The sequence below is a fragment of the Cucurbita pepo genome, chromosome 19, assembly GCF_057944985.1.
Source record: "Cucurbita pepo subsp. pepo isolate OVF chromosome 19, ASM5794498v1, whole genome shotgun sequence".
Classification (NCBI taxonomy): domain Eukaryota; kingdom Viridiplantae; phylum Streptophyta; class Magnoliopsida; order Cucurbitales; family Cucurbitaceae; genus Cucurbita; species Cucurbita pepo.
The window spans coordinates 1,558,584-1,585,992 of record NC_141816.1 but is presented as its reverse complement, the minus strand read 5'-3'; the positions used below and the strand labels follow the sequence as shown (position 1 = coordinate 1,585,992).

At 38.3% G+C, this 27,409-nt stretch overlaps 5 protein-coding genes and 1 non-coding gene across 8 annotated transcripts; 3 read left to right on the top strand and 3 right to left on the bottom strand.

Annotated features, from left to right (window-relative positions):
- The first annotated feature begins 738 nt into the window (after window positions 1–738).
- Window positions 739–3,174, top strand: LOC111782202 (uncharacterized). Its single transcript, XM_023663023.2, has one exon. The coding sequence runs from the start codon at window positions 1,955–1,957 to the stop codon at window positions 2,897–2,899; it is 945 nt and encodes a 314-aa protein (XP_023518791.2). The 5' UTR covers window positions 739–1,954; the 3' UTR covers window positions 2,900–3,174.
- A 2,965-nt stretch (window positions 3,175–6,139) lies between these two features.
- On the bottom strand, window positions 6,140–9,902 carry LOC147786590 (NADH dehydrogenase [ubiquinone] 1 alpha subcomplex subunit 1-like). Of its 2 annotated transcripts, none has more exons than XM_087120075.1 (3): window positions 9,745–9,902; window positions 9,508–9,622; window positions 6,140–6,441 (listed from the first exon to the last, which is right to left on the bottom strand). In XM_087120075.1, the coding sequence occupies exons 1-2, from the start codon at window positions 9,850–9,852 to the stop codon at window positions 9,533–9,535; spliced, it is 198 nt and encodes a 65-aa protein (XP_086976201.1). In that variant the 5' UTR covers window positions 9,853–9,902; the 3' UTR covers window positions 6,140–6,441; window positions 9,508–9,532. The 2 variants fall into 2 exon arrangements, with proteins under 2 accessions (XP_086976201.1, XP_086976202.1); XM_087120076.1 differs by having other exon boundaries at window positions 6,140–6,435.
- Window positions 9,903–10,943: 1,041 nt separating this feature from the next.
- On the top strand, window positions 10,944–17,280 carry LOC111782213 (KH domain-containing protein At3g08620). 2 transcript variants are annotated; one of them, XM_023663039.2, is made up of 7 exons: window positions 10,944–11,243; window positions 11,401–11,489; window positions 13,468–13,619; window positions 15,001–15,117; window positions 15,219–15,335; window positions 15,481–15,624; window positions 16,590–17,280. In XM_023663039.2, the coding sequence occupies exons 1-7, from the start codon at window positions 11,164–11,166 to the stop codon at window positions 16,734–16,736; spliced, it is 846 nt and encodes a 281-aa protein (XP_023518807.1). In that variant the 5' UTR covers window positions 10,944–11,163; the 3' UTR covers window positions 16,737–17,280. The 2 variants fall into 2 exon arrangements, with proteins under 2 accessions (XP_023518807.1, XP_023518806.1); XM_023663038.2 differs by having other exon boundaries at window positions 10,945–11,243; window positions 14,998–15,117.
- Window positions 17,281–19,344: 2,064 nt separating this feature from the next.
- On the bottom strand, window positions 19,345–19,437 carry TRNAY-GUA (transfer RNA tyrosine (anticodon GUA)). The gene is made up of 2 exons: window positions 19,401–19,437; window positions 19,345–19,380 (listed from the first exon to the last, which is right to left on the bottom strand). It is a non-coding gene; the product is annotated as a tRNA-Tyr (tRNA).
- A 102-nt stretch (window positions 19,438–19,539) lies between these two features.
- LOC111781229 (protein RETICULATA-RELATED 3, chloroplastic-like) lies at window positions 19,540–21,312 on the top strand. Its single transcript, XM_023661709.2, has 2 exons — window positions 19,540–19,699; window positions 19,878–21,312. Exon 2 carries the CDS (start codon window positions 19,930–19,932, stop codon window positions 21,010–21,012), a length of 1,083 nt encoding a protein of 360 aa, XP_023517477.1. The 5' UTR covers window positions 19,540–19,699; window positions 19,878–19,929; the 3' UTR covers window positions 21,013–21,312.
- A 740-nt stretch (window positions 21,313–22,052) lies between these two features.
- LOC111781228 (putative zinc transporter At3g08650) lies at window positions 22,053–27,060 on the bottom strand. Its single transcript, XM_023661708.2, has 7 exons — window positions 26,913–27,060; window positions 26,056–26,100; window positions 25,337–25,961; window positions 24,750–25,034; window positions 24,129–24,257; window positions 23,409–23,506; window positions 22,053–23,242 (listed from the first exon to the last, which is right to left on the bottom strand). Exons 3-7 carry the CDS (start codon window positions 25,796–25,798, stop codon window positions 22,429–22,431), a joined length of 1,788 nt encoding a protein of 595 aa, XP_023517476.2. The 5' UTR covers window positions 25,799–25,961; window positions 26,056–26,100; window positions 26,913–27,060; the 3' UTR covers window positions 22,053–22,428.
- Between the last annotated feature and the right edge of the window lie 349 nt (window positions 27,061–27,409).

Genomic DNA, 27,409 nt, shown 5'->3' with positions numbered 1-27,409 from the left:
CTCCTGAGCACTCTTCCCCCTCGACTACTAAGGTCTCATGCAGCTCCCGAGCACCTTCCACCTCAACTATAGGTCTCATTAAGCAACTTGTAGGATCTCGAACCCGACCTAACCATAAAATATTGGGTTGGGTTTGATTCATGATGATTGTCTCATCCTTGTGAACATGCAACTCTCGTGCACTCTTCCACCTCGACTACTAAGGTCTCATGCAGCTCCCAAGCATTCTTCCACCTCAACTACAGGTCTCGTTAAGCAACCTGTATGGTCTCAAACCCAACCTAACCATAGAAATATTTGGTTGAATTGGTTTAGAATGACCGTCTCATCTATGTGACCATGCAACACCCGAGTGCTCTCCCACCTCAACTACTAAGGTCTCATTAAGCAACCGGTAGAATCTCAGCCCTAATCTCTAAAACATTTAAAGAGGCCCCGAAGTTTCGACCAGTTTTAGTAAGAATAGTCTATTTTGGTAGGTAGTGAATGATACGCTACCCCAATAAAAATAAATCAAATAAGTTAATAGAATCGATGGAAGACGCTAATTAGACATTAAAAAAATATAGATTAATTAAATTATATCTTTTAAAAAAATAATATTAATTGAGAAATGGTTTGACTGTATTAGCACCACGTGGCAGCTGACAGCCAGCGAAGTTGAAAAGCTCCGTTTTTTAATTTAATTTTTTTCCATTTCTTTTCGCCGGTGGGTTTAGTATTTAATCATAATGCGATTTTTCGAAATCGAAACTAAAAAAGGAAAAAAATCCTTCGCCGTTGTTGTTTGTTCTTCATTCCTCACCCCACCACTCGCCACTCGCCACTCCCCCAACTCACCTGAGTCACTCAATCCGAGTTCCAACAATCATCAAATCATTCCCTTCATCTTTTTTTGCCCAATTCCTTTGTGGGTTCTTTGTTTCAACCTCTTCTTCCTCCTTGATTTCCCGTTTTAACGCCGCCATTGTTGCCCCTTTTCATCACTTCTTCTCCTCTCTGTGCCCTTTTGCTTATTTGCTCTGTTTTTCTTGCAACTCGGAAGTGGGGAGAAGGAAAAGTGGTGGGGTTTCGATTTTCTTTCGTTTTTGTTCTTAGTTCTTCAGTCGTATGGATTTTAGCTGCGATTTCGAGTGATGAATCTGTATGTCTCTTCCATGGCGACCGGTTGTTTGATTCTCTTGATTGCGATTCCCTAACTCGCTTTCTTTAAATGCCCACATCTTGATTCTTGGTTTTTCGAGTTGGGTTTCGTTTCATTTCGCGAATCTTTTCGATTCCGATTCGGTTTGAGATTCTTTTGGGGAATGCAGGATGTGTTTTGAGGATTTTTGAGATTATTATCCTCTGTATCCGTCATGTGCGGCGTAGTTCTTGCGAGGCGTTTATTTTGAAGAATTTAATGATGATTTTCCTCAAGATTCTAGGGTTTATCCGTTCGTTTGCGGCTGATTTCTACTCGGATTTTCAAGAATTTGTGTTCTGAGATGGTTTCTTTGCTCCTCCAGCTCTGCGATTATCACACATTGTCGCCATTGGAACCAATTTCATCAGGTACTCCGTCGTCTATTTAATAAAATCGCCATTGTCACTGAATCCGCCATTGTTGTTCGCTTGCTAAGCTCTCTAGGGTTCTTCTTGATTCTGTAACGTTGAAGAATCTGATTTCTGTGTTTCTGTGAGATTCCATTGATTCTTCTCCTTATAAGTACTCTTTTTCAAGGATTCCAAAAGGGAAAAAGTAATTTCTGGAAGAGAATAAGGATTTGCAACGGCTTAAATTTATCCCCTCCTTCAAAGCTGCTTTAGATTATGACATTATTTTGAGCCATTTCCGTTTCCAAGTGATTTATTGCTCATTTGAAGATCTTTATTGCGTATTTATCTATCATTTGGGCGTTGCTCTCTTCATATCTAAGTCCATTGCTGTGAGTTCTGAGATTTTGAAGCATCCATGGGGCTTCCTAGAACTCAGCTGATGCTGATTGTTCAAATGTTGTTCTTGTTTGTTGCTGATCCGGTTGTGGTTCGGTCGGTCGATATCGATTCTTCAGCGAGTTCTCTTGATGCTCTTCTGCAAGAGTATGCTTATAAGGGTTTGGTTAATCCGAAAACTGGTGTTCCTTATGATGCTGCTGCTCCGTCGAACATGTCTGGTATTAGCATTCGAGCTTTGAGGCTGAGGAGTGGTAGTTTTAGACGGTACGGTGTCGATTCGTTCAAGGAGTTTGAGATCCCGATGGGGGTTATCGTGCAGCCGTATGTCGAGAGGCTTGTTTTGGTGTATCAGAATTTAGGTAACTGGTCTGAGGTGTATTACCCTGCATTGCCTGGTTATACCTACTTAGCACCAGTGTTGGGTCTTCTTGCTTACAATGGCTCTAATCTCTCTGCAACGAACCTTCCCGAGCTCAAAATGAGAGCTTCCGGGGACCCAATACACGTCAAGTTTGACAATATCAAGTCCCTCCCGGATGGGACCGTTGCAAAGTGTGTTCGGTTTAATCTTCAGGGAATGCCCAATTTTAGCAGAGTGGAGTCTGGAAACACATGTTCAACCATCCAACATGGTCATTTCTCCATCGTCGTCGAGTCCATTGCTCCTTCTCCTACACCAACGTCGCCCCCGGGGACAGTACCTCCACCTTCAAGGAAGAAAAACACCACCAAAGTGTGGATCATAGTAGGATCCGTGTTGGGTGGAGCATTGCTAATGGCGCTGCTCGCACTCCTCGTAGTTTCGATTTGCAAGCTAAAGAAAAGAAAGAAAATGGAAGAGATGGAGAGAGCAGCAGACGTGGGAGAACCTCTAGAAATGGCAATGGTCGGCGAAACAAAAGCTCCGACAGCAACCGTGACACGAACGCAGCCGACTCTGGAGACAGAATACGTGCCTTGAGCTGGTTCCGTCGATCGAATCAGGTACTCGAAAAAAAACACAATTCATCCTCTCTCATTTGATATGGGTTCTGTGCTTGGTTTTTTATGTGTTGTTTTGAGATGGTGTTCTTGTGAGTAGTAGAAGTTTTTCTATGATGATTCTTGTGTAAATGTGTATGATGAACGATTCATTGTTTTGCACCAAAAAAAATTGTAGTGAGAAGAGAGTGTTTTTGTTGTTTTGTTTATGAAATTTCTCCCAAAGCTAATAATAATGAAGAGATTCTCGTGAAATGTTTTGTTTTGTTTTGTTTTGTTGAGCTGTGTGTGGGAAATTAAGGTTCGTCGGTGGCTGACTTTAGAGGAAAGTGAGTATCACTCCACTCACGGGAACCCATTCTTTGTTCTTGTCTGGTTCTATTTTGATATCGAAACCTTCTTCGGTCGACCGACGACGTTCTGCTACAGATGACGTTCAGTTTGGAGGCGGATTCAGCCTTAGTGGATATAGCGTATGTACTGGAAATGCGGCTCGAGCGTAGTAAGTCCGGACGCCTGGCATGAAGCAGCCTTCTCTGGTGGCGGCACTATACCGTCAGTATAGTATCTCTGAAGGACTTAGCGCCATGACAAGGGGTATCAGAGCCTAAGGTTCGGTCAAGCTATGGTTAGTGGGAAAAAAAAACTGTAGGCTAGTGTCGTCGAAGAGGCTGGGAGTAGACTCGTAATCGTGTGGATGCGTTGTTACACAATTGAAGGGATAGATTTCGAGTGAGTGGGTTGCTTCTTCGGAGAAAGATGCGTTGGTTATGCGGACCAAAAGACGTAAAGACTCAAGTAGTTGTTTCTAGTGTTTTAGTCACCTTTCAATTGTTCCCTTAATTATAATTATGTGCGAGGAATTTCCCTTGTTTCCCGGGCTAGTCCCCTAAAATACACTTAGCATGTTGTTACTGTAACAGTTGAAGCCTACTGTTAGCAGATATTGTTCTTTCTGAGTTATTTTTTTGACGCAGCGTCTCCTAAGGAGAGGAAATGCTTCGTTGGAGAGGGGCCGATGTGAGATTTCACAGTTACGATGTGGTTGCCACCCTCCAAATCTTAGATTATTTAGATTCTCTCATACATCTAACAAGATAGAATTGCTCGTTGGCCATGTTGAACTCAAGTGAGAGAAAAAAAAAACGCTAATTACAATGTATCAACATCTCGAGTTTTTGAAGTCTAGAATTTTTTTTTTTTTTTTTTCATGGTAAAATTTTTGTAATTATTAAATACATTTTAAAAAAAATCGAAAGGATTTAATTGAGAAGGAAGTTGTGGAGGAGAGAAATATAGTTTAATTAAACAGGTAAAAGCCAGAGCATTTATTAAATTGCCCAACTTGCTTTTCAATGAAACGCTGCGTTTTGATGCTTTGAACAGTTTTCTTTTTTTTTTTTTAAATTTTTTTTTTTTTAATTTAGGTTAAATAACACAACTAAATCCAGAATAATAATAATAATATGTTAAATTTTATTTTAAAAAATACTCTCTAAATTTTCTTTTCAATAATATTTTCAAATTTTAAAAACATTTTAAAATATAAAATATCTCTCTTAATAACATTTAAAAAATACTTTAAAAATTTTGAAAAAAACTATTCGTACTATATTTAAAGAATACTCTTATTACTATATTTAGAAAATATCCATAAAATTTTTAAAATATTATTAACACTTTTAACTTTTGTAAAAGAAAATAAAAATAAAATTTTAAGAAAAGATTGTCTGTTTATAGATTATCTTTCGTTTTAAAGTTACTTTTTTTATTAGTATTTTTAAAAGATTATTTTTGAAATTTTTAAAAAAATTAAAAGTGTTCTTTGAATTTTTAAAATGAAGTACTAACATTATTTTGAATATTTATTAAGACGGAAGATGCGGACTTCAAAAAAAAAAAAAAAAAAAAAAAAAAAAAAAAAAAAAAAAAAAAAAAAAAATCAACCTGTTTAATCAACGCCAAATAAAAGCAACCCATGAAGTTTTATGGGCATAATACAGGCTGTATCACAACCTCAAAATGTGTAAACAAATACTCCAATTTTGCCTTTTCTTTTTGTCTCCACCATTGCCTTCCCCATTTGTCTCTACCAATCACAAAATTAAAAGAAAACTCGTGGAGTCTGGTTAGGAATCACGAACCTCCACAATGGTATGATATTGTCTATTTTAAACCAATGATCAATGGAGATAATATTTCTTACTTATAAACCAATGATCTTCCTCTTAACTAACCAACGTGTGAGACTACTCTTCTTAATAATCCTCAACACCTTCGGCCTTCGGAACGTGTGGACAAGTGCCAAGTTTTCTCAAGTCCTAAGCTAGTTTTCCTGGATTTCCACCTCGAAAAACTAAGGAATAAGGATCGAGTCCTAAGCTAGTTTTCCTGGATTTCCGCCTCGAAAAACCAAGGAATAAGGTCTAGATCGGTACAAATTCAAGCCAGTTTTCCCAAGTTCACTATCAGCCGCAACTCCTACTTTCTTCCATTCCCATTGTAATTGGGAATCCATACTCTTCCAGCTTTAACTTGCACTGTTTGCCACCCTGTCCCACTTTTTTGATACCTATCAGGGCAATAATTATCACATACAGCTGATATTTGTTCCCATGGGAATAGTGGTAGACGTGGATCAAATCGGCTAAGGTTCTCACTACACCTCCTATAACAACTCAAATCCGCCGCTAGCAGATATTGTCCTCTTTGGGCTTTTCCTTTTAGATTTCTCCTCTAAGTTTTTTAAGGTTTTTAAAACGCTAGAGAGAGGTTTCTACGCCCATATAAAGAATGCTTCATTTTCCTCTCCAACCGACCGATATGAGATCTCACACCTACCACCACATGCTCTAACATAATTCCAAACTAAATGGGGTGGGCGCTGTCAATATTTTCTAATGCCCTTTCACCAACATTTCCACCACCACTATTTAATGCAAGGCCCACTTCTGAACAGAAACTCAAACTACACAAAGAAAATAATTATTTCAGAATCAATGTCTGTAGGTTTATGGTTGTCGCCCTATCTGTAAACAGCTACTGCCGTTTGCTATGGGAAGGGTGGAGGGTAGCAGTACATATTTTCACGAATGCGAGCCTGGAAAGCAACCTGGTGTTATTGAACATTATGGCACATGATCCAGCCACATCCAACTATCATGCTTTCGACAACTCTGTTTCGTATGGGTCATGGGATAAGGGTGAAGAAAAACAAAAATTTACAAGAATTTCAAGCTATTCATCAATCATTTAATTTAAGTACAGGGGTTCACCCGTTCGAGTAGGCAAGTGTAGCTTAAGAAAACAGAACTCAGAAATCAACATTCAGGAGAACATCTACTTTGATATAGAAAGTAATTCTGGATGATCAATTCTACATATGTTCAGATCAAGATTGGAACAATGAAGAAAACTGACAGTGAATGGCAGTGATCATCCATGCACAAACATCTGCGTTCTGCAACAAAAACTTTTATTCCTTCGTCAAGAGAACATCCGCCATAACTCCTGCACCTAGGACTACATTAGCGTTAGTGCTAAATACAAGAGTCTCCTTAAGTATAGTGAGGAATTAAAAGAAAAAGTCCAACAGGCTTTAGTTGCAAAGCTGAGAGTGGTTGAAATAAAATTGAAATCTTGCACGAAACCTTCAAGTAATATGTGTACGTGAGCAAGGAGTCTTACAAATGTTCAAATTTCAAAAGAGAGCATTTTGAGTTTCGAGGCTCTATGTAGCTAACAAAAGGGATTTGACTTGGTTTAGAACTTCCTCTTTTCACGCAAGGCGTTGCTTGATGTGATATTTCAGAAAGAAATCCTTCCAGTGCAGCACCACCACCAAATTCACACCAATAAGAAAAGGAAATAAAAGTCAAGTTTATGCCTAAAACTGTTCAGAAAGGACTAGATTAGGCTTTAGACATCAATGGAACTTGTCCCAAACTTTTAAGAACTTTATGACAAAATGGGCACTAGAGCTGCCACAAATCCAATTTTCTTGACAAACTCAGAGAGTTAAGCTGGCGCACAAACTCCGAGAGGTGTAAACAAGGGAATCAAGAAAACCAATCAAAACCAACATCGGCCGTCAGCTTGAACCACACACATCGGCTGGAGTGGCCAGAAAATGCCTTTCCAACCAATTGAAAAAACAAGTAAATAAATTTAAAACCTGCTCTGCACTTCTGCATCGTTTGGCTCCCTCTTACCTTCTGTTTTTTTTTTTTTTTTTTTTTTTTTTTTTTTTTTTTTTTGTTGAAAATATTCACCTTAGTTTTCTTTTACGTACTGGACACCCTCCCTCTCATTTCTCAAATCTCAACCAGCCCTAACTCACTCAGGCCATGCCGCATGCCTCCGACTTCAGCTCCCTCTCAATCCTCACTAAACATCCACAGCGCAGCTCTCCCTCTCAGTTCTCACTCTCAGCCCTCTAACACTGACTCTTACTCTCTTAATTCCAACTCATGCATTAGCCTTCATCTCAACTTCACTCATTCTCATCTTATCTATCAGTCACCATTGAAACAAAGCCAACCAAACTGACGGGTGATTAGACAATTTAAATAGATCGCCAGAAGCCATCATCAATTTACACTATGTGAAAACCAATACGCCAGTTTATGGCATCAGTTTGGACCCAAAACCACCGCTAACCAATTTTTATGCACCCCTAGTTCTTTCTCTGAGGTTTTTTGTTGTAAATGTACAAGCTCTATAAACAACAATTAACCTAACCAACTACAGCAGCTAATCAAAAACTGAATCACATAGCCTAGCAACACAATGGACACACAAACTAGCTTAAATCTGCCATCATATTTTGGGGGAGCAGAGAAACAAAGCACTTTCGATGAAACAGACAATTTTGGAGATTTGGGGATCTTTCAGACCACTTGACCTTGCTAATGGAGTGCCTGGACATTTTTGTAATCAACCTCCGTCAGCTTTAAAATGAGTGTTACCACAACTCCCTTGACTTGGAGATTATCTTATTATTAATACGTATGCACTGGGTTGGGGTAGGGAAGGGGAGTATTGAGGGTTTTCGGGTGGGTGGAGACAGAATTGGGCTCTAGTATCTTTAGATTTCTTATGGTACCCTTTTCTTTTGACGCTTCCAAGTTGAGTTCATGAGCTTCTTATGTGGTGTCGGGTGAATCACTTTCCTGTGGCTGTCTCATATCCTGGGCTTCCTCCACGTCATAACCTCAGGAGTAAGGTTTTCTGGAATCTGACTCTTGAGAGAATTCAAAATTGTTTGTCTTCTTGGAAAGGACTTTTGTTCCCTGAGAGAGGTATACTTACCCATCTTTATGCAGTTTTGAGTGGGGTTAAAGTCTATTTCCTTTCTCTTTTTAAAATCCTAGTGTGGGTTAGTAAGGCAGTGAAGAAGATCTTGAGGGATTTCTCATGGGAGGGGGTTGATAAGGGGAAAGGATCTCATTTAGTTAGTTCTGAAGTGCTTTGTAGCCTTTAGAGTTGGGGGGTTTCGTCGTTAGTGTAACGCCCCATGCCCAGGATTCAAACCAGGATTTGGAATCCAAATCGTAGCCCAGGACTCAAGCGTCACAGTTGGTAACCTAAGGTACCAAAATGAGGCTTTGTTGGCTAAATGGATGTGACATTTCTTTTAGGAGCCTAATGTTTTGTGCCATAAGGTCACTGTGAGCAAGTATGAGCCACACCCTATCAAGTCAGTCTCTAGTAGTGGGCATTTGGGTTTGCTTAACGATCCCTAGAAAGTTATTTCTTCCTTGGTCCCCTTCCTCTCTCAATTTGTTTCTTGTTCCATTGGGGATGGGTTCATGACTTATTTCTAAGAAGACCACCGGGTGGGGGGGAGATCTTTGCTCTTTATTACCTCACTTGTATCACCCTTCTGATTTGAAGATGCACCTTGTGGCCTTTGTATTCTACCTTCAGAATCCTCTTCCTAATTGTCCTTGAAGCTTTGTCGTCCATTGACAAATAGGGAGCTGTTGGAAGCTTTTGAGTTGCTAGGTTTTTTTGGGGGGATGCCCATGTCTTTCAAGGGAAAAGAGGGACTTCCACTTTTGGACTCCTAGTCCATCCCAGAATTTTCTTGCACCTCTTGTTGTTGCTTTTATATGCCCCCTCTCTCATCCCCAATGCCGCTGTTCTCGTCGCTTTGGAGGGCTAAAATCCCAAATAAGATCAAGTTCTTTGTTTGGTACGAGAAAGTCGACACCCTAGATTGTGTGGAGAGGCATTCTTCTCTCCGTTTGGGACCTCAGTGGTGTTCCCTGTGAGAAGCATTAGAGGAACTTGACCATCTTCTTTGGAGTTGAGGGATTCTTCTTTTTTTTTTTTTGTATGTTTTTGTATATTCGTTCAGTTTCTTGAAACACACACACACACACTGAACCTCGAGTATCAAAATCAACATTTTGTAATCGTTGCCTACGACTATTTGCAAGCATTCATTTCAAATTCAACATTCTCCAAGTCCAAGAGATGGAACAACTACCCATCAAGAAAGAGGATTGTCCTATGAGCTCCATACCCCCAAACTTAAGATTCTCAAAAACTAAAAAACAGTAATAATAACGTATAAACATGTACCAGGAGATGCAGTTCTAAAAAATTATCAATGAGAAGCGGCGGAGAAATTCTCCACAAGTTTCTTGTCCCTACGTTCCATGGCAACGTCCCACATATCATTACCGATGTGCTTCGGCTGCAAAACAAAAAAAAAACGAACAACATATAGAGATCGTTGATCGAAACTGAGAGAAAGGGGATCCATTGAGCAAAGAAGAGAGGAAGAATCAAAATTAAAACAAGTACAGAGTTAATTACCCGGCCATGCGCGGCTTTGTGAATATGATATTGAGCATTCCCCATTATACAGAGCATTCCGGCGATAATTCCAAGAGGAAGTGCCGCTTCCATCCATCTCCATGCCATTTTTCTCTCTACTGTCAAAAATTCCGGTGTCTTCCGATGACTGCTCGAGCTCGACGATATATCTCACAGGGTTCATGGGCCTTGAATTGGGCTTGGGCGAGATCCAATGACCCATTATTTAATGGGCCAATATTCGAAGACGGCCCAATAATTTTTTTAAAATCAATTAGTTTAATATTATTTAAATATTATTTTTTTCCGTTCACAGTCGCACTCTTAAGGCAACCTGACAGTAATTGTGCGACACTTATTCTAATTTGACGACAAGTTAACCGTGTGAAAATTAAACTTTGTAGACAATCTTGACGAATGGTTAAGTCTCGAGTCACGTTTGTCAGAAAAAAAATATTAATAAAACGAACGATAAAATACATTTGAAGCAGTTTGAAATACAGTAACAGTCTCGAGCTGTTTATTCTCGATCTTGATATTGTTCTGGAGGTAGGACAAAACAAAGAAGAGAAGCTCTAGCTTTCTTTAATCCTAAACTCGCTTTCCACTCGAGAATGAATGTTGGAAACTCTTCGATAACATGACCCTTTGAGAGGGTAACCATACCTTGGTTGTGTCGGTTTAGTATCGAGCTCTTATCACTATTCGATAACATGTCCCTTTGAGAGGGTAACTCTTCGAGAACGGTCGATACCCTAATATTCAACACGATTATCACTATTTGTACGTCTCTGTTTACATATCATGATGGGACATGTAGTACAATGTCGTGATATTCTTTGAACTTTATCTCGATGCAATCAACAATGTCGTAAATATAGACTCGATGTTCGGGTAAGATAGGAAGAAGAAAGACGTCTTTTTCTAAATTTTTTTTTATGGGTAATCGTAGCTTTACGGTAAGATGTCGAGGCATGTTCGATAAAAAAAATTCAAAATTTTAATATATAATTTTTCTTTTTTGAAAATTTAATTTAATTTCTTTATATATATATATATATATATATATATATATATATATATATATATATATATATATATATGCAAAAATAAAAACCCTAAAAATTAAAGAAATAATTTCTGCAAAAAGAAAAAAAAAAAAAGAAAAGAAAAGAAAAGAAAAGAAAAGAAAACGACGACCATTAACAATCATAGATTTTCCACATTTCAGCCTCCATATTTACAGGCATCCACCCTTGTACTCCTTAGCTCCGCCTCCGCCTCCCTCGTCGGAGCTCTCCTCATCCACCGTCTTCTCCGGCGTCATCGCCGCCTCAATCTTCCAAAGGCCCTTCTTCTACTTTCCAATCCCCAATTCTCTGTATCCGTCTCTGCTCAGAGCAATAAACACAAAGCGCTATGTCAGGTATGTACAGTACCAATTTCTCCCCGGCAAGAACTGCTTCGCCTCACATCAGAACCACTCCTGATGTCGAAAGGTACCTCCTCTAATAACCCACTTTCGAGAATTTCCCTTTCTTCTTATTTTTGTTTCATTTAGATTTTTGAGTTTGCTCAGCTTGATTGAGTTGATTAATCGCTGATTAATTGTTGAATAATTAATTCTCCTTTCATTCTTTGTTCTTTAATCTCTAGTCAGTACTTGTCGGAGCTTCTGGCAGAGCATCAGAAGTTCGGCCCCTTCATGCAAGTTCTTCCGATCTGCAGCCGACTTTTGAATCAAGGTACTGTTCTTCTCTGAATTTTCGGTGTTCTGAATATCCTTTTAGTGTTTTTGAGCTGCTTAGTTGTTGTGGAGATGTGTATTTGTATGTTTAGATCGGAACAGCTGGTGGGTTTTGAGCTGCGTAACAGTGATTGCTCTCTTTGTTCTTGAGTTTGGCTGTTGAATTGTGGATATGTTAGTGATGGATCATTTATTTCACATTCTACACTCGGGTTTTAATGATTAATCATCCTTTTTAAGTTTGTTTTTTTCTTGTTTTCCTTGTTTTCCTTGTTTTCCTTGTGTGCCGAAGGAAGAAAAATGTGTGTTGATAGTAATTTCATCTTATCTTTGATCATTTGTCATTTATTGTTTTTTCTCCCTTCATTACTTGAAAAGTAGAAATGGGTTGTTTTTTGTTTCTTATTCTGTGTTAGCCTATAATAAAAAAAAAGATAAGTTAGAAATGTTTCTAAATAAATAAGAATGAGAGTTCAAAAATATTATGAAATGCATATCCATTTCAAAACAAAGAGCAAGCAAGACAAATCAGTGCGTGAAAACACAATCGAACGAGCTCTTTTGTATTTGATTCAATTGATTCAAGCTGAGGGCTCGTGGCACTAGGCGTGACTGTGTGTTCGTATTTGTTGGGAAATGTCAAGTTAATCTTGTTGACTTTCATTTTTTTTAGAACTAAGCAGACGCTTGCGTATTGGTAGCTTTGGTTTTGACTTGTGGTTTCTTGCCTTAGCTAACTTAATTCTTCTAAGAAATGAGGTCCAAAGCTTTATACATACCCATTCTGGTGGATTTTTCTTCTTAAATTTTTTAGAGATATATCTTGTTTACACTGATTTATTTTACAAAAAAATCTCTTCTGGTGTATCACGCTCATTAACAAATATACCATTAATAGACCAACATTGTCATGGCTAAGCATTTTCGAGTTTTTCTGTTATTCCAGTTTGAGACTAGAAGAAATGAAAGTTAAGCCATTAAGTTTGGTTTAGAATGTTGTAACAGTCAATATTTGACCTACTCATCAGTGGTGGAGGCTCAAATTCATGTAGACAATCTGCCCTTTGTTATATATATATATATATATATATATATATATATATATATATGCACTGGATCCATCCGGCCCGGAATCCAATGAACCGATGGTTAACCCTCTTTTTTTAGTGATTGCCATAAAGAGAGAAGTTTGCGCTTTTTCCTTAGAAGAAAGGTCCTCAAAGCCTCTTCATTCCAATGAGAATGATGAAGAATCCAATAGCTCCTCTTAGGACCCACAATCATTGAGATTTGAGAAAGATTTGAAATCGGTGAGTGTTTGGGTCAGGTTGTGCGCACCTTGACTAAACTCACTGGACAACCGCTTGACTCTATTACGTTTAGTTGACATGAAAACTTGTAGGATATTTAATATTAAGAAGGTGGCCACTATGGATTGAGTCCATGGAGGTCAACCATGATGGTTTTTTGTTAGTCACTTATAAGTTAATAAGATCTTAATCTTTGACATGAGAATTGAAGGATGTGTGTTAAATTTGGAAAATCTTTGCAACTGAAGGTTAGCCACTTAAGGTCATGAAGATCTGCAGTAGCTTAAGAAATCAATGCGTTGGAAATATGGTGCTGTTAATAGTTTTATATGCCTTTACTGGGACAAGATCTATTCTTTAGGTTGTCTTTGAGTTCTTAGGTTAAAAGTCTGGTGCGACTTGAACTTCTGGAGACCTTCTTGGATTATTTTGCAAGTCATAATCATGTAATGTTCTAGGGGTCGAGCTTCGGCCTCTATTTAAATTGCCAAATAGCGTATTAATGAACGTCATCTCGCTCTTAGTCCCTTCCAAATTGATCTTATTACAAATTACAGTTTTTCCTACGTGTTCTTGTTCTCTGTAGTTAATGCACAAACAGATTTCTATATATTTCTGCTTTTCAATTCCGTCCGTAACTTCTCACTGCAAGCACTTTCAATGCAGAGATATTGCGGGTTTCTGGAATGATGTCCAACCAGGGTTTCTGTGACCTCGATAGGCTTCGGCATAGAAGTCCTAGTCCAATGGCTTCCTCAAACCTTATATCTAATGTTAGCAGTGCAGGTTTGAGTGGCTGGAATGGTCTTCCTCAGGAGGTAACTACTGTTGCAAAATCGAAACTTATTTGTAACTGGCTCCTGATACTTATTGATCTCATCATTTCGAGTCCAATTTTAGTATCTTTTGATATAGAGCAAACATATGCCATAATCATTTTATTTTGTTTGTTCTCAATTTGACTGTGTAGTAATACTATTTCATATACTTATTGAGATTGTGTATTCTTTCATTTCTTCTCAATGGCAGTTCGGTTTTCAATTTAAAAAAGGGAGAGATTTTATTTGCACTCGTAAATGCACGTTATTTTACGTAAAAACAAATATGTTTCCACAATATGTTTTTTCTCGACGGCTGTTGACCTGAAAGATCTTGAGACTTCTGGAGTCATGCGGCAGTGTTATTGATTATGAAAGGGTGAAACTTGCCTATGTTAAGATCTTATCGTCTCGAGCCCTTTACTAGCATTAAACATCCAATCTGGAAAATAATATCCCAATGTCTTCCTTCAAAAATAAAAGAAGTGAGAGAGAATTTCTTTGTGAGATCCTACATTGGTTGGAGAGGGGAACGAAGCATTCCGTATAAGGGTGTGAAAACCTCTCCCTAACAGACGTGTTTTAAAACCATGAGTCTGACGGCATACGTAACGGGCCAAAGCGGACAGTATCTGCTAGCGGTGGGCTTGAGCTGTTACAAATGGTATCAGAGCTAGGCATCGGAAAGTGTGCCAGCATGGACGTTGGGCCCCTAAAGGGGGTGGATTGTAAGATCCCACAACAGTTGGAGAGGAGAATGAAACATTCATTATAAGAGTGTAGAAACCTCTCCCTAATAGATGTGTTTTGAAACGATGAGACTGACGACGATACGTAACGGGCCAAAGCAGATAATATGGGATTGTGATAGTATATACATTTTATTACTTTTCACTTGTGTGAGTTGGTCAAAAACTTCTTTCACCATTCTTGAGGATAATGTCTCACACTGGTTGCCTTAGTAGGTTCTCAACTTTAAAAATCAACTAAAAGCATCATCTATAAGACTGAAGAGCAGCCGTTTAGATGAATGCAAAGAATAAAGATATAATTTATCATGCATTTATCTGTGTAACGAATCTAGATAAACCCAACGTTTCTTGCAAAAGTTGGCCTCTTACTGCATCGTTATTCAAGATAATTACAAGAACACTTGAAGAATGTTTCAACTACATACAGATTACATTATGAAAATGTTTTTCCAGGTTATTTCTCTCATTTTCAATTATTTCCTCTTCGTTTGTAATCCCCCGATCGTTTCCCAGTCCTTATATATGCTCATATAGAGAATTCTATTATGTTAATTTGTGCTCTTAACTGTTATTCTTAGTTTGTTTTTAAATCGTCTTAAGATGCTAGAACCTTTTGAAATATACAGCAGAGGTTAAGTAGACCCCCTGGGATGACAATGGACTGGCAAAGTGCACCTGCAAGTCCTAGCTCGCTCACAGTAAAGAGGATTCTACGCCTGGAAATACCTGTGGATACTTACCCCAATGTAAGTTCTGTCGAAGTATGAATGGCGTTCTATTTGCTGCGCGAACATATAAAAGAGTGGACATATTAATACGTGAAGTTTCTGTTTTTTGTGGACGTCAGTTCAATTTTGTAGGGCGGCTTTTGGGACCTCGTGGTAATTCCTTGAAACGGGTGGAAGTTACTACAGGTTGTCGTGTATACATTCGAGGGAAAGGGTCGATAAAGGATCCAGACAAGGTATTATAAGGATATTGCAATTTTAGTTTCATCGTATTTTATCGATATTGATTCACATGATGGGTCTATCACGAGTCGAAACTATTGAATACATATTTTTTCTTCTCTCATTGGATTGTTGTTGTTCAACTTTTACATTATAAAGGAAGAGAAATTAAGGGGACGACCTGGCTATGAGCACTTGAACGAACCGTTGCATATCTTGATTGAGGGGGATTTACCAGTCAATATTGTTGATATAAGGCTCAGACAAGCACAGGAAATTATTGAAGAACTGCTCAAACCTGTGGTACGTTTTCAACGTTGGATTCTTTCTCGAGTGCTTTTATCACGTTTTTTTGTTCTCAAAAGTATCATGTTTAGATAAGTGTTTTTTTTTTACCCAAGTAACTGTCACGGATGTTGAGGATTGTTGGGGGAGGAGTCCCACATCGACTAATTAAAGGGTTGATCATGGGTTTATAAGTAAGGAATACATCTCCATTGGTACGAGGCCTTTTGGGGAAACCAAAAGCAAAGCTAGAGAGCTTATGCTCAAAGTGGACAATATCATACCATTGTGGAGGGTCGTGATTTAGTCATGCCCTTAACTTAGTCTATGTCAATAAAATTCTCAAATGTCCAACAAAGAAGCTGTGAGCCTTAAAGGTGAAGTCAAAAGTGACTAAAGTGTCGAACAAAGGGTGTACTTTGTTCGAGAGCTCCATAGGCCTTAGGAGAGGCTCTATTGTGTACTTTGTTCGAGTGGAGGATTGTTGGGAGAGGAGTCCCACATCGACTAATTAAGGGGTTGATCATGGGTTTATAAGTAAGGAATACATCTCCATTGGTATGAGACATTTTGGGGAAACCAAAAACAAAGTCATGAGAGCTTATGCTCAAAGTGGACAACCTTATATCATTGTGGAGGGTCGTGATTTTTAACAACGGAAGCTCCTTAAAAGCCCTTTTAAGAGTGTAGAACCAAATATTAAAGCGATTTGCCATCAAGCCATTCAAGGGATTATAATTGTACTTTTGCTGAACTTAAGCATAAAATTTAGTTGCAGCTTATTCACTTGTTTACTTCACTTGATTGGAGACCTTATGGTAGTTTACCTCCTTATGCGCTCTCTTTTATTTGCCCTTATATTCTTTCACTTTTTCTACTTTCGGTTACGGTTACGGTTACTCATCGAACAAAGTTGATATTTCTTTCAACGAACGATCGAACAAACTTCTGATTCTTTCAACATCTGAACCATCCATTTGCAGGACGAGAGCCATGATTACATTAAGAGGCAGCAGTTACGCGAACTCGCAATGCTAAACTCGAGCTTCCGAGAAGAAAGTCCAGGACCTGGTGGTAGTGTCTCTCCATTCAATTCAAGTGGAATGAAACGTGCCAAAACAGGTCGTTAAGCGCTCACATCAATCTCTACCCTAAACAATTTCCACCCCAGTCCAGAAATTCGGTCACTCGTATACCTCAAAGTGAATCACAACCAACTGTGTGACATTGCTACAACCACGAGAAAGGGGAGAGCCTAACTCGAGTTCCCGGTGAGCGTTCTGCTGGCTTTTTCTGTGTTTCTTTAATATTTTTGACAGAAAAGACTTGAAAAAGAAAATAAAAGAGAGGGTAAAAGAAAACAAAAAAAGTGTTAGTATCAGTAGGGAATTCTCATGTTGAGTGTAGGTTTGAATAGGTCAGTTTTTGCAACAAAGTTATATATTCATTGGATTTATTCTTGTGTTAGTGACTGCTGAGGAGTGTGTAGTGTCTACATTATTGATGAACAAACATGAAGAACATTAGGAAGTGATGATGTTGTACTGTTTGATATCTGTTAGGGTATTGTATGCAATGTCAATGTCAATGTCAATGTCAATGTCAATTATATTTTTGGTGCTACTCAGTTTGTGTTTGCTATCAGTTTCATAATAGATTCTTCCTTTTTGTCTATCATTCTGTGAAAACGTTGCAAATATATGCCTTGATTACTGACAATGTGTTCTTTGACTGACTTTTCCGTGTCGGGTTTTCGATATGCTCCTCTTTGGTTTATTCTTTCGAGTATTAGGGGTGTAAGTGGGTCGGTTTGAATTAGTTTTTGTATAATGTTGAAGTTGAACTGATATATCGGTTTGAGGAATATGAAAAACTGTAACGACCCAGATCCACCGCTAGTAGATATTGTCCTCTTTGGGCTTTCCCTTTCGGGCTTCCCCTCATGGCTTTAAAACGCGTCTACTAGGGGAAGGTTTCCACACCCTTATAAATGGTGATTTGTTCTCCTCTCCAACAAATGTGGGACATCACAATCCATCCCCCTTAGGACGATAATATCAGAGCCAGACATCGGATAATGTGCCAGCCTTCTTGTTGTTCCTCGAAGGGGGGTAGGCACGAGGCGGTGTACTAGTAAGGACGCTGGGCCCCAAAGGGGGTGGATTTGGGGGCGGTCCCACATCGATTGGAGGAAGGAAAGAGTGCCAGCAAGGACGCTGGGCCCCGAAGGGTGGTGGATTGTGATGTCCCACATTAGTTGGGGAGGAAACTAGAATAAAATTTCAAACCAAGCGATTCCTAGAGAGCAACAAGGTTTGGAACCCTTTAACGGAAACTAGAATGCACGTTTCTCCATAAGCTTAGAAGCAAGTTAAGCGGTAACAAAATCTATATCTATTGAGTTCTTGTTTTGTTTATGATCTTGTTTTCTTTGATATGTGATATCCGATGCTTTTTCTTTCTCAAGTGGGTATGAGATATCCCATATGCGATGCGAGATGCGCTTTCCAAACATGTTATGTTACTTTCTCTCTCGGTTCTTTCTGTCTTCCTAGGTTGCCTTTTCTTTTGTAGGACTTAAAATGGACTCTCATGGCCATTTTTCTTGTTACATCGTTTTCGATCATATAATTCCAGCCCGAAGGGTCAACCAGGTGGCTTCTACAGGGAAAGTTACAAATTTCTAAGCTTTTGTATGATAAGACAAAGTTACAAATAGAGTTCTATTTTGCTTTAAATTTTATTTTCAAAAGAAAACAATCTAATTTTGGAAGTATATAAGAAATGGTTTCGTAAATATATATATAAAAGAAGAACGTATTTAATTTTATTTTAAATTTCTAGTGTGAACATACGCGTTCTAAATTATTAGATAAATGAATTCCACATGTTTTAAAGAAAAAAAATAGAAATTAAATAGAGATTCCGACCTGTCCGATTTGAACCTCTACCATCTGAGCTAAGGTCGGATTTTCCTATTAAATATAACAAAAAAAATGTTTTCTTTTTACTTAAAAAGAAAAGGAAAAAAAAAAATATTTTGACCTGAAACCCGCAACCTAAGGATGACTCATTGACCAGTGACCTAGAAACTAGCTTCGAACAAAGTAAGTCTTCAAAAATATCTTCTCATACGGTCCCCTATCAAGTCAAATTTTTTATTAAGTGTTTTTTTATTAATAAAAATAGTGTTTTTACCATATATATATATATATATATATATATATATATATATATTAAAAATTAAATATTTTATTAAGTGTTTTTTTATTAATAAAAATAGTGTTTTTACCATATATATATATATATATATATATATTAAAAATTAAATAATTAAATATTTATGGGTTTAAAATAGAGAAAGTATTGAATATTAGAACAAATAATTAATTAATTAATAGAGTAACATTTTCCAGCGAATTATAAAATATAATTGCTTTAATAATTTGAAAATATCTGTATAATTTTAAAAAGTGACAAGAAAAAAAGAAAAAAAACTAAAATATAAATTATAAAATATTAAATAAATTTATATTTGCGTTATAAAAAAAAAAAAAAAAAAAACCATATGTACGAATGATAAGTCAAAATTAAAGATAAAGTTTTATTTTCAAAAGAAAACAATCTAATTTTAGAAGTTAATAAGTAATGGTGTTGAAAATTAATATATATTGGACAAAATAATAATAAGAATAAGAATAATTTTTTAACCAAAAAAAAAAAAAAGAAAAAAAAATTTCCGATCTGCCGGATTCGAACCAGCGACCTAAGGATGGCTTTGGAATACATTACCACTACAGTCCTCCGCTCTACCAACTGAGCTAAGGTCGGATTTGATGAGCCTAATCGGTTAATAATATTTAATTTAAATATTATATCGTTAGGGTTTACAGAGAGAGAGAGAGAAAGAGAAGGAAAAAGCGAAACAGAGATTTAACTGCTGACGATTAACGCCTCTTCTCTATATATATACATTCCTCACTTCAACAGTACCGTTCTTCACCCGTTTCCGCCACCAACTCCTCCCTCCCTTCTCCTCTCCATTTTTGGCTGCGTCAGTTCACCTCCTGTCGTGATTCTTCTCTTTTTCAAGGTAATTTCAGTCTCCCATCATTTGTTTTCGTGTGTTTTATGTTGATCGTGTGATCCCTGTTCTGTATTGCATCTTTCTCCCCCATTTTGATCCATTTTCCGCTTCAGATCTGGTGAATACTTGTTGAATTTTGTTGTTTTTGTTTTTCTGAATCTGTGTTTGTTGTTTGTTTTTTCAGCTTTGAGGAATTGGGTGCGTTTGTTTTTTTGAGGGATTTCTTTTGTGGAGCTATGGCGTCCATGGCTCAGCTGCATTGCTCTGTTCGTCCTAGGGATTATTATAATGTTCCCCGTAGTCATGCTTATAACGATCCTCCGGCTTTCTCTTTTCTGTCTAATTCGTCGGCGGTAGAATCGAGGAGTCGATCTCTTTCTCTTTTTAATGCGGACTTAACGAGGTCTAGGTTTTTGGTGAAATCTGAACTCTCTCTTGCTGGTGGCGACGGTGGAAATGGCGTTGGCCGTGGTGGAGGAGGTGGCGGCGGTGGTGGTGACAGTGGTGGTTGGAGCGATGATCGGGCTGATGGGGATGATTCGTCGAGCTTTGGAGTGTTTGGATTGTTTCTTCAAGGGTGGAGAACTCGAGTTGCTGCGGATCCACAGTTTCCTTTTAAGGTACTCATGGAGGAACTGGTTGGTGTGAGTGCTTGTGTTCTTGGAGACATGGCGTCCCGCCCGAATTTCGGTCTCAACGAGCTCGATTTCGTCTTCTCCACCCTTGTTGTCGGATCTATATTGAATTTTACTCTCATGTATCTGTTGGCTCCCACTGCATCAGCTGGTGTAGCAGCCAAACAGCTTCCTGCAATCTTTGGAAGCTGCCCCACGAGTCACATGTTCGAACCCGGTGCTTTCACGGTCTTAGAACGATTGGGAACCTTGGTTTACAAAGGAACCGTCTTCGCCACAGTTGGACTAGCAGCTGGGCTCGTAGGAACTGCACTCTCGAATGGCTTGATCAAGCTGAGGAAGAAGATGGATCCTGAATTCGAGACGCCAAACAAGGCACCTCCCACATTGTTGAACGCCATGACATGGGCAATTCACATGGGGGTCAGCAGTAACTTGAGATACCAATCTTTGAATGGACTCGAATTCGTGTTGGCCAAGGGGCTTCCCCCTCTGGCATTCAAGAGCTCCGTGGTGGTGTTGAGATGTTTGAACAACATTCTCGGGGGAATGTCGTTCGTGATCCTCGCAAGGATGACGGGATCACAGAGTGTCGAGGAAGCTAAGCCAGCAGCACTGGATTTGGACGCCGCTGATACTAAAGAGAAGCTGTTGGAAGGGGATAAAGATGAGGAGTTAAAGTAAGGTATGGTATCATTTTTGGCTTTGTTTCCATTGTTAATATAAGCTCCCAATGCTCTTTGACTTAGGGATCAGTTTACTTTGCTTGTAACAATAAGAAGCTCAAAGTGTTGTGAGATCTCTTTATGAACTGTTAGGTATTACTATGAGGCTTTGCTGATAGTTTTCATGGAACTTGAATGAGTTTGTTGGCCAAATGTGTCTATTTTTGCTTGAGCTTTCTCTGGGTTAGAGTTGTTGATGGACATCAGACTTCTTCATCACTAATTTGTTCATAAAGGTCTTCTGGATTTGGGTTTTTAATGCTTACTCTGAATGTTTGTTTTAAGTTTTAAGGCAATAAACCCTTTTTTTTTGTTCTTTCTTTGTTTCTGTACAAATCTTTTAGAAGATTAAGGCTAAAATTGAGAATTTCAAAGCCCAAGTTGAGAAAAAAAAAAAGAAAAAAACTCAAAAGATTATGAACTATTGTACTATCTAACAACCACACCGAAACAACGATGGAGTACACTTGTTCTGATCCAACAAACAAGTTAGTAGTAAAAAATTTGAACTTTACAGACGAGTACACTTGTTCTGACTCAACAAACAAGTTAGTAGTAAGAAATTTGAACTTTACCGACAATGTCTGTGTATGACTTCCTATAACTATGGGCAATATACGCATTGACTTTCTATAACTATGGGCAATATACGCATTGGACGAAAAAAACAAATCCAAAGAATCCATCTAAAATACAAAGATGTCACCTATGGCAACTAGTCAGCCTTCCTTGTCACTACCCTTACATGTCCTTGCTTTTACCTAAAAACATTTTGCCAAAACGGGTTATTGACTTTGATGCTATATCCGCAAAATCCACGTAACATTGATGACGTTCCAACAAACTTTAATTCGACACCTGTGCAATAACAATAGAACTAATTGGACATGTCTTTTCTCGTCACTTATTGATGGTTAATACGGGTTGTATGATAGGATCTTTATATGTCAGTTAAGGTAGAGCTAGCTAGACAATCCTAATATAAGGTATGCCATGAGCTAATAACCCACTTTGAAAAGAAAAGTGGTCTTGATTTACAATATCTTAGTTTTTTACTGAGTATAATGCTCAATCTGTTTTCAAAGTAAAGGTAAGGGCCTAATCCTTCTCAGTCTTTCACCGATAATAAAATACAACCAAAAATTTTAAGGCATTATAAGATAAGTCAGAACCTATTGTATACAACAAGTTTAAACATGTGCCTGCAGTGATTGGCCCCTTCCCTTGCAAATTTGAGTGAAAAGCACAGCCATGAGTATTGCTTGCTTGAACTGACGTGGGAGCTTTTCAATTTACCTGCAACTCTCAAATGTGTATTCTGTTGCAAACTATGTTGAAATAATTACAAAGGTGAACACGAACACGGTCGTGTTCGTCATCGAACAGCCTCTGGTGCAGAATTGCAGTAAGGTGTGTGCAAACAAACCAACTTGGTGCACATCAAACACAAAATAGAGAATCCCAAACCAATCACAAGTCCACTGCTACTCTTCTGTGTATCCAACCGCATTGCTCTCTTGATTACACTTCCAAAGCTTGGAAGTAACCCTCCGCAAGCCAGCACCATCACATGATCTAACCCGCTGTAGTCGATACCTGCGAGTATTGCTCCAATGGCAGAGATTGGACCGACGAATCCAATGAGCGCTGCGCTCATGAGAGATCCATGCCAGCTATCAGTTGCTCCGAATATACAACTAGCTACTGCTACACCCCGGGGGAGGCCGTGCAGAGAAACAGGGAGAACCATGTGACGACCAAATCCATAAGCTTTCGGGGCAGCAACTCCTAGTGCAAGCCCTTCGGCTAAAGCATGAAATGCAACTGCTCCACATGATAGGAAAGACTGAAGGGTGTGCACACTTACTGAAAAATTGGTCGACGCGGGTAAATCATTCACCGAAGCTCTTTTCTGGCCAGCAAGCTTCAGCAGACTGGAACTTGAGAAGTGGATGAACGAAGCGCCTAACATTAGAAGCGTTACAAGAGGGATGAAATCCATTTTTGAAGAAAAGAGTAGCTGCAACGGTCGCCAGGCACCGAGGATGAAAGCAATTCCGGAAGCAGCACCCATGAGGAGGGCATGCTGAAGATGGAAAGCAAGAGTGAATGCAACAAGAACAAGGCCACCGAGCAGTGGCCCGACGCCAAAAAGTAAGGAAACAAAGAAGCCAGAAACATCTTCCGAGCTGAAACACGAAAATATCAAATCGATCAAATTGTACACATAGATAACAAGAAGCTTATGACATCGTTCACAGAACTGAGCAGCAGAATCACAAAAAGAAAGTTCTAGCATAATTTAAACAAGCACAGGAATCAAGAAAAAAAAAAGGTAGGTGCCAAAGAACTCACTTGTATTCATGGGTGAAACTTTGGAACAATGTGCTTAGAGCTTCCATGAAAGCCACAGAAAGTGTGGCTGCAGATGCAACTTGTGATGGTGAGGCTTCCTGTAACCACAAAGCAAAGAAAACCAAAATTACTAACCGACTTCAAGTTATTCCAATTTTCCCCAATTTTGAATTTAACACAAACTTTTTAAATAAATAACAGAAAAATTATCACAGTACAAACACCAGATAATTTAGAGTAACAATAAATTTGTTCAAGAATAGGCAAAATCTAAACATCATCGCGGAACGCCCAAAGTACACGCACACTTAAAACTTCATCTCAAGAAATAAAAATAACAAACATTTAAAAAGAATGTCACAAGAGTGACCATATTTCGTCTATCGAGTCATATTTCGTCTAACGAGGCATCAGAAGCCTCACTCTTTGCATGTGCACTAGGCATCAGGAGCCTCAAGCCAGTTTCAGGTGACACCAGGAGTTTTAAGTAAATGAGTTTTCAAGTTCGGAGGAGATCGAGTTCAGGATCTTGTAGAGCTAAAGTATCTCCAATATTTCGAAGTCCTTACCACCCCGACACCCCTAGAGAGTTCTATTTAGAAGAATAGATAAATGTAAATCCGTTTTAAGTACGAGAACTTAGACCCCTTAAATTTTCTCAGTCTACCTTCAGGTTGATAGGGGAAAAAATGAAATTGAGGATCTTAAAGCTGGGACTACCTTAAATGCATCCGGAAGAACTTCAGCGATCACCATCCATATCATACATCCAGCAGCAAAGCCCGTACAGAAGGGAAGGAACTTATTAAATGCATCAGCACATATGAACGAAGGAACTGCTACAATAGGCTGAGACATTGAAATTGCAACAGAGTTAAAAACTCAAATTATACAACAAAATTGTATACTTTCTATCATATTTACTAGGATCCATTGAGATGACATGTAGATGACTGAGATTAATCGATTAAACATATAATAAAAATAAATAAAGAGAATCCCATCCAAGAACAAGCATTGATAATGTTATGGGCTATCCACCATGCCATCCAAGAACATCAGCCTCTTCATTATGAAAAATCAAACCAGTGTTTGGATGATGCATCTGGCGAGAAATGATTGAGCATACCCAAAAAGATTGCTCCAAAACAATTCCACTAAGCTGACTGTGGCAACAGATGATGTTGAAGGCTAATGGAAACATAGGGATTGTCTTGTGCTTTTGAACATACGAATTCTTGTTTGCATCGCATAATGTTCTTTTTAATCAATCTCGGATACCTTTTCCTATGTCGAAACGAAAGAGGAGGGAAACAGCTTAACAATTTATAAATGCAATACCTGAGGTAACGACGTAATCACACTCCATAACAAGGCATTCTGCGGTGAGACACCCCTTGAGGCAAGAACCATACTCACAGCTAATCCCTCAGGTATGTTATGCACGGCGATAGCTAAAGTCACCAAAAGACCTTGAGAGAAACCCTTTGACCCCGCAAAAGAAACACCGACACCAGAGCCCTCACCAAATGAATGAAGAGTCATTATCCCAATTACAAGAACAACTTTAGTTGCATCCGCACCTTTTATATCTAACATACTCACTTCTCCATACTGTTCAAGAAACTGAAAATCAACAAATGAAAAGAAGAAATGAGATCTGGATGTCGTAGTCAAATGATCCGGAAAATAAATGCATAAACACAGGGGTTAAATACAGATTAACATTAAATATGCTATGAAAACGATGAGCCATGAACCCATGATCCTGTCTTATCTTACATAAACAAAACAGCATAGTTTAGACTCCTCCACGAATAACTCGTGGCAACAAGTAAAGAACGCCCAAGAAGCAGCGACTGAATATACAAGGTAAAATCTCAAGGGCAAGGATAAACTATATTAAGTAGAAAGATCAGGGCTACTACCTTCTTACAAAGCCAAATAAAAATTCCACCAGCTAGAATCCCAATTACAACCCAATTGCCGGCACCATGTTCTTGCCCTTCTTGAATAAGATCAAAGCTAGCAGCCAACATCACCCCAGAAGCCATTCCATTGCATAAACCAGCCCACTGTGGATCAAGTTCCACAAAGAAGAACGGAACGGCCCCTAAACCAGTGGCAGCAGCCATGGCCAATGTAAATACCGCAACAGTTGATACCGATACTCTGCTCCCTTCTTTTCTCTCATGCAGCAAGTACTTAGCATCCTCAAAACCAAACACATTCTCCGTACCAGAGCCATCAATAACTTTCATTCCTACATTTCTATCTGGAGCGGATATACTCTTTTGCGAATTACCATGTTCGAGCTCTGCTATAGCAAGACCACAGAACAATACGGACAGTAGAGCAAACAACAGAACTTGCTTATAACCCACTGCCATTTTTTCGCTCAAGCAGATTTCACACAGTGATTACAACTTCATGAATTGGATGGATGAACAGCATTCTTCTCACAGATAATTATGAACACATATTTGTCAATCTCCCAAGCACCAGACCGAACAGTCTCACTACTTCACCACAATCCGAAAAGCGTTTCAGACACTGTTTCCAAGTCAAAGAGCTTATAGCATAAGACTTCCACGAGCAGGCATCGTTCAATTCAAACTTTTAAAAATAAAATAAAATGAAACCCCACCTTTTCTGGTTAGATTAAGACTAAGGAGACGCCTTTGCAGCTATGCTGTGAATCAAGGAATGATCATAAGAATAAGAATTTGCATTACATATTAAAGAAAGCTAAAAAAAAATGCAAAATTTTTCCAATTGTTCAACAGAAATACAACTATACATCAAATGAACACACCATGAATGGCATTCGCAGATCCAATTGTTCTGACAATTTTCAAAACTAGCAACAAAGAGAGTTGAAATAGATTCCCCTAAAAAATAGGCAATCCAATCGGCAATGCAATTTTATGAACTTTACATCAAAATCTCCTATAAATTCGCAAGAAATCTTCTCCAAAACCCAAATAAAACAACAAAAAGAAAGTGCGGGACACAATGAGAAGGTCAATAACCATCGCATCGAAAATCACTTCCACGATTTACAAGAAGAAACGGTCTAGAGGATAAGCAATGGACGGCTACCGCAAAGTCAACCACAATTCCATAATTAAAATTACCAAAAACAAACAACAATTTGATCAAATTCCTAGAAAATTGAACAAAAGCAACGCCAGAATCAACCAATTCCGCGATCAAATCCCACCAAACAGAATTTCCTAACACGATCGATGCATTTCAAGCAATTTAAGACGAAACATCGAAAAACCCATTGAAAAATGACCAAAGAAGGAAACAAGGGCATTGACGCATTCTTGAATGAAATTGAAAACAACGAACACAATGCAAACAAAACCCTAAAATGATGAAATCGAAACAAAAACAGACATGGGAATTACAGATGAATCAAAAAATGAAAAAATTAACAAGAAAGACAGAAATGGGAGAAGAAGAAGAAGAAGAAGAAGAAGAAGAAATTGAACTTACGAAGAAGATTTGGGGAAGAACAAGGCGCTCCCCCAGACCTTAGAGACTTGGGGGAATGAGAAAAGCAGCAGTTTTGTTTAGGTGGTTGGTGGAATAACAGGAATCTTCACCTCACCGCCGATCATAAATTGGAAGTAAAACAATGGCTTCAAAAAATTTTTAATAATTTATATTTTAATCACGCATAAAATTTAAATATCAAATATTTACTAGTTATAATACATTACTAAAATCGCTAATTATTCTTAATTTTCATAATAATTTTAAAGATAGAATATAGTTGGATGGTCAAGCTGGTCGAGTTGATCCGACCAAAAACAAATGTCACCTCTCCACCAACTCGATTTTTTTTTATATTTTAAAAATTCAACCTAATTCAACCAAAAGAAATCTACTGATTTTCAGGTAGTTAGATGGTCAAACTGGTCGAGTTGATCCGACCAAACAAAATGTCAACTCTTTGACCAATTCGATTTTTTTTATTTTTTAAAAATTCA

Coding starts and splice junctions, on each gene's coding strand:
- LOC111782202 (XM_023663023.2), top strand. CDS start 1,955: ATGGGGCTTCCTAGAACTCAGCTGATGCTGATTGTTCAAATGTTGTTC.
- LOC147786590 (XM_087120075.1), bottom strand. CDS start 9,852: ATGGCATGGAGATGGATGGAAGCGGCACTTCCTCTTGGAATTATCGCC. Junction 9,623..9,744: donor ACAAAGCCGCGCATGGCCGG/GTAATTAACTCT, acceptor TTTGTTTTGCAG/CCGAAGCACATCGGTAATGA.
- LOC111782213 (XM_023663038.2), top strand. CDS start 11,164: ATGTCAGGTATGTACAGTACCAATTTCTCCCCGGCAAGAACTGCTTCG. Junction 11,244..11,400: donor ACCACTCCTGATGTCGAAAG/GTACCTCCTCTA, acceptor TTTAATCTCTAG/TCAGTACTTGTCGGAGCTTC. Junction 15,625..16,589: donor AAGAACTGCTCAAACCTGTG/GTACGTTTTCAA, acceptor ATCCATTTGCAG/GACGAGAGCCATGATTACAT.
- LOC111781229 (XM_023661709.2), top strand. CDS start 19,930: ATGGCGTCCATGGCTCAGCTGCATTGCTCTGTTCGTCCTAGGGATTAT.
- LOC111781228 (XM_023661708.2), bottom strand. CDS start 25,798: ATGGCAGTGGGTTATAAGCAAGTTCTGTTGTTTGCTCTACTGTCCGTA. Junction 25,035..25,336: donor TTATTTGGCTTTGTAAGAAG/GTAGTAGCCCTG, acceptor GTTGATTTTCAG/TTTCTTGAACAGTATGGAGA. Junction 23,507..24,128: donor TTCTTCCGGATGCATTTAAG/GTAGTCCCAGCT, acceptor TTGTGGTTACAG/GAAGCCTCACCATCACAAGT.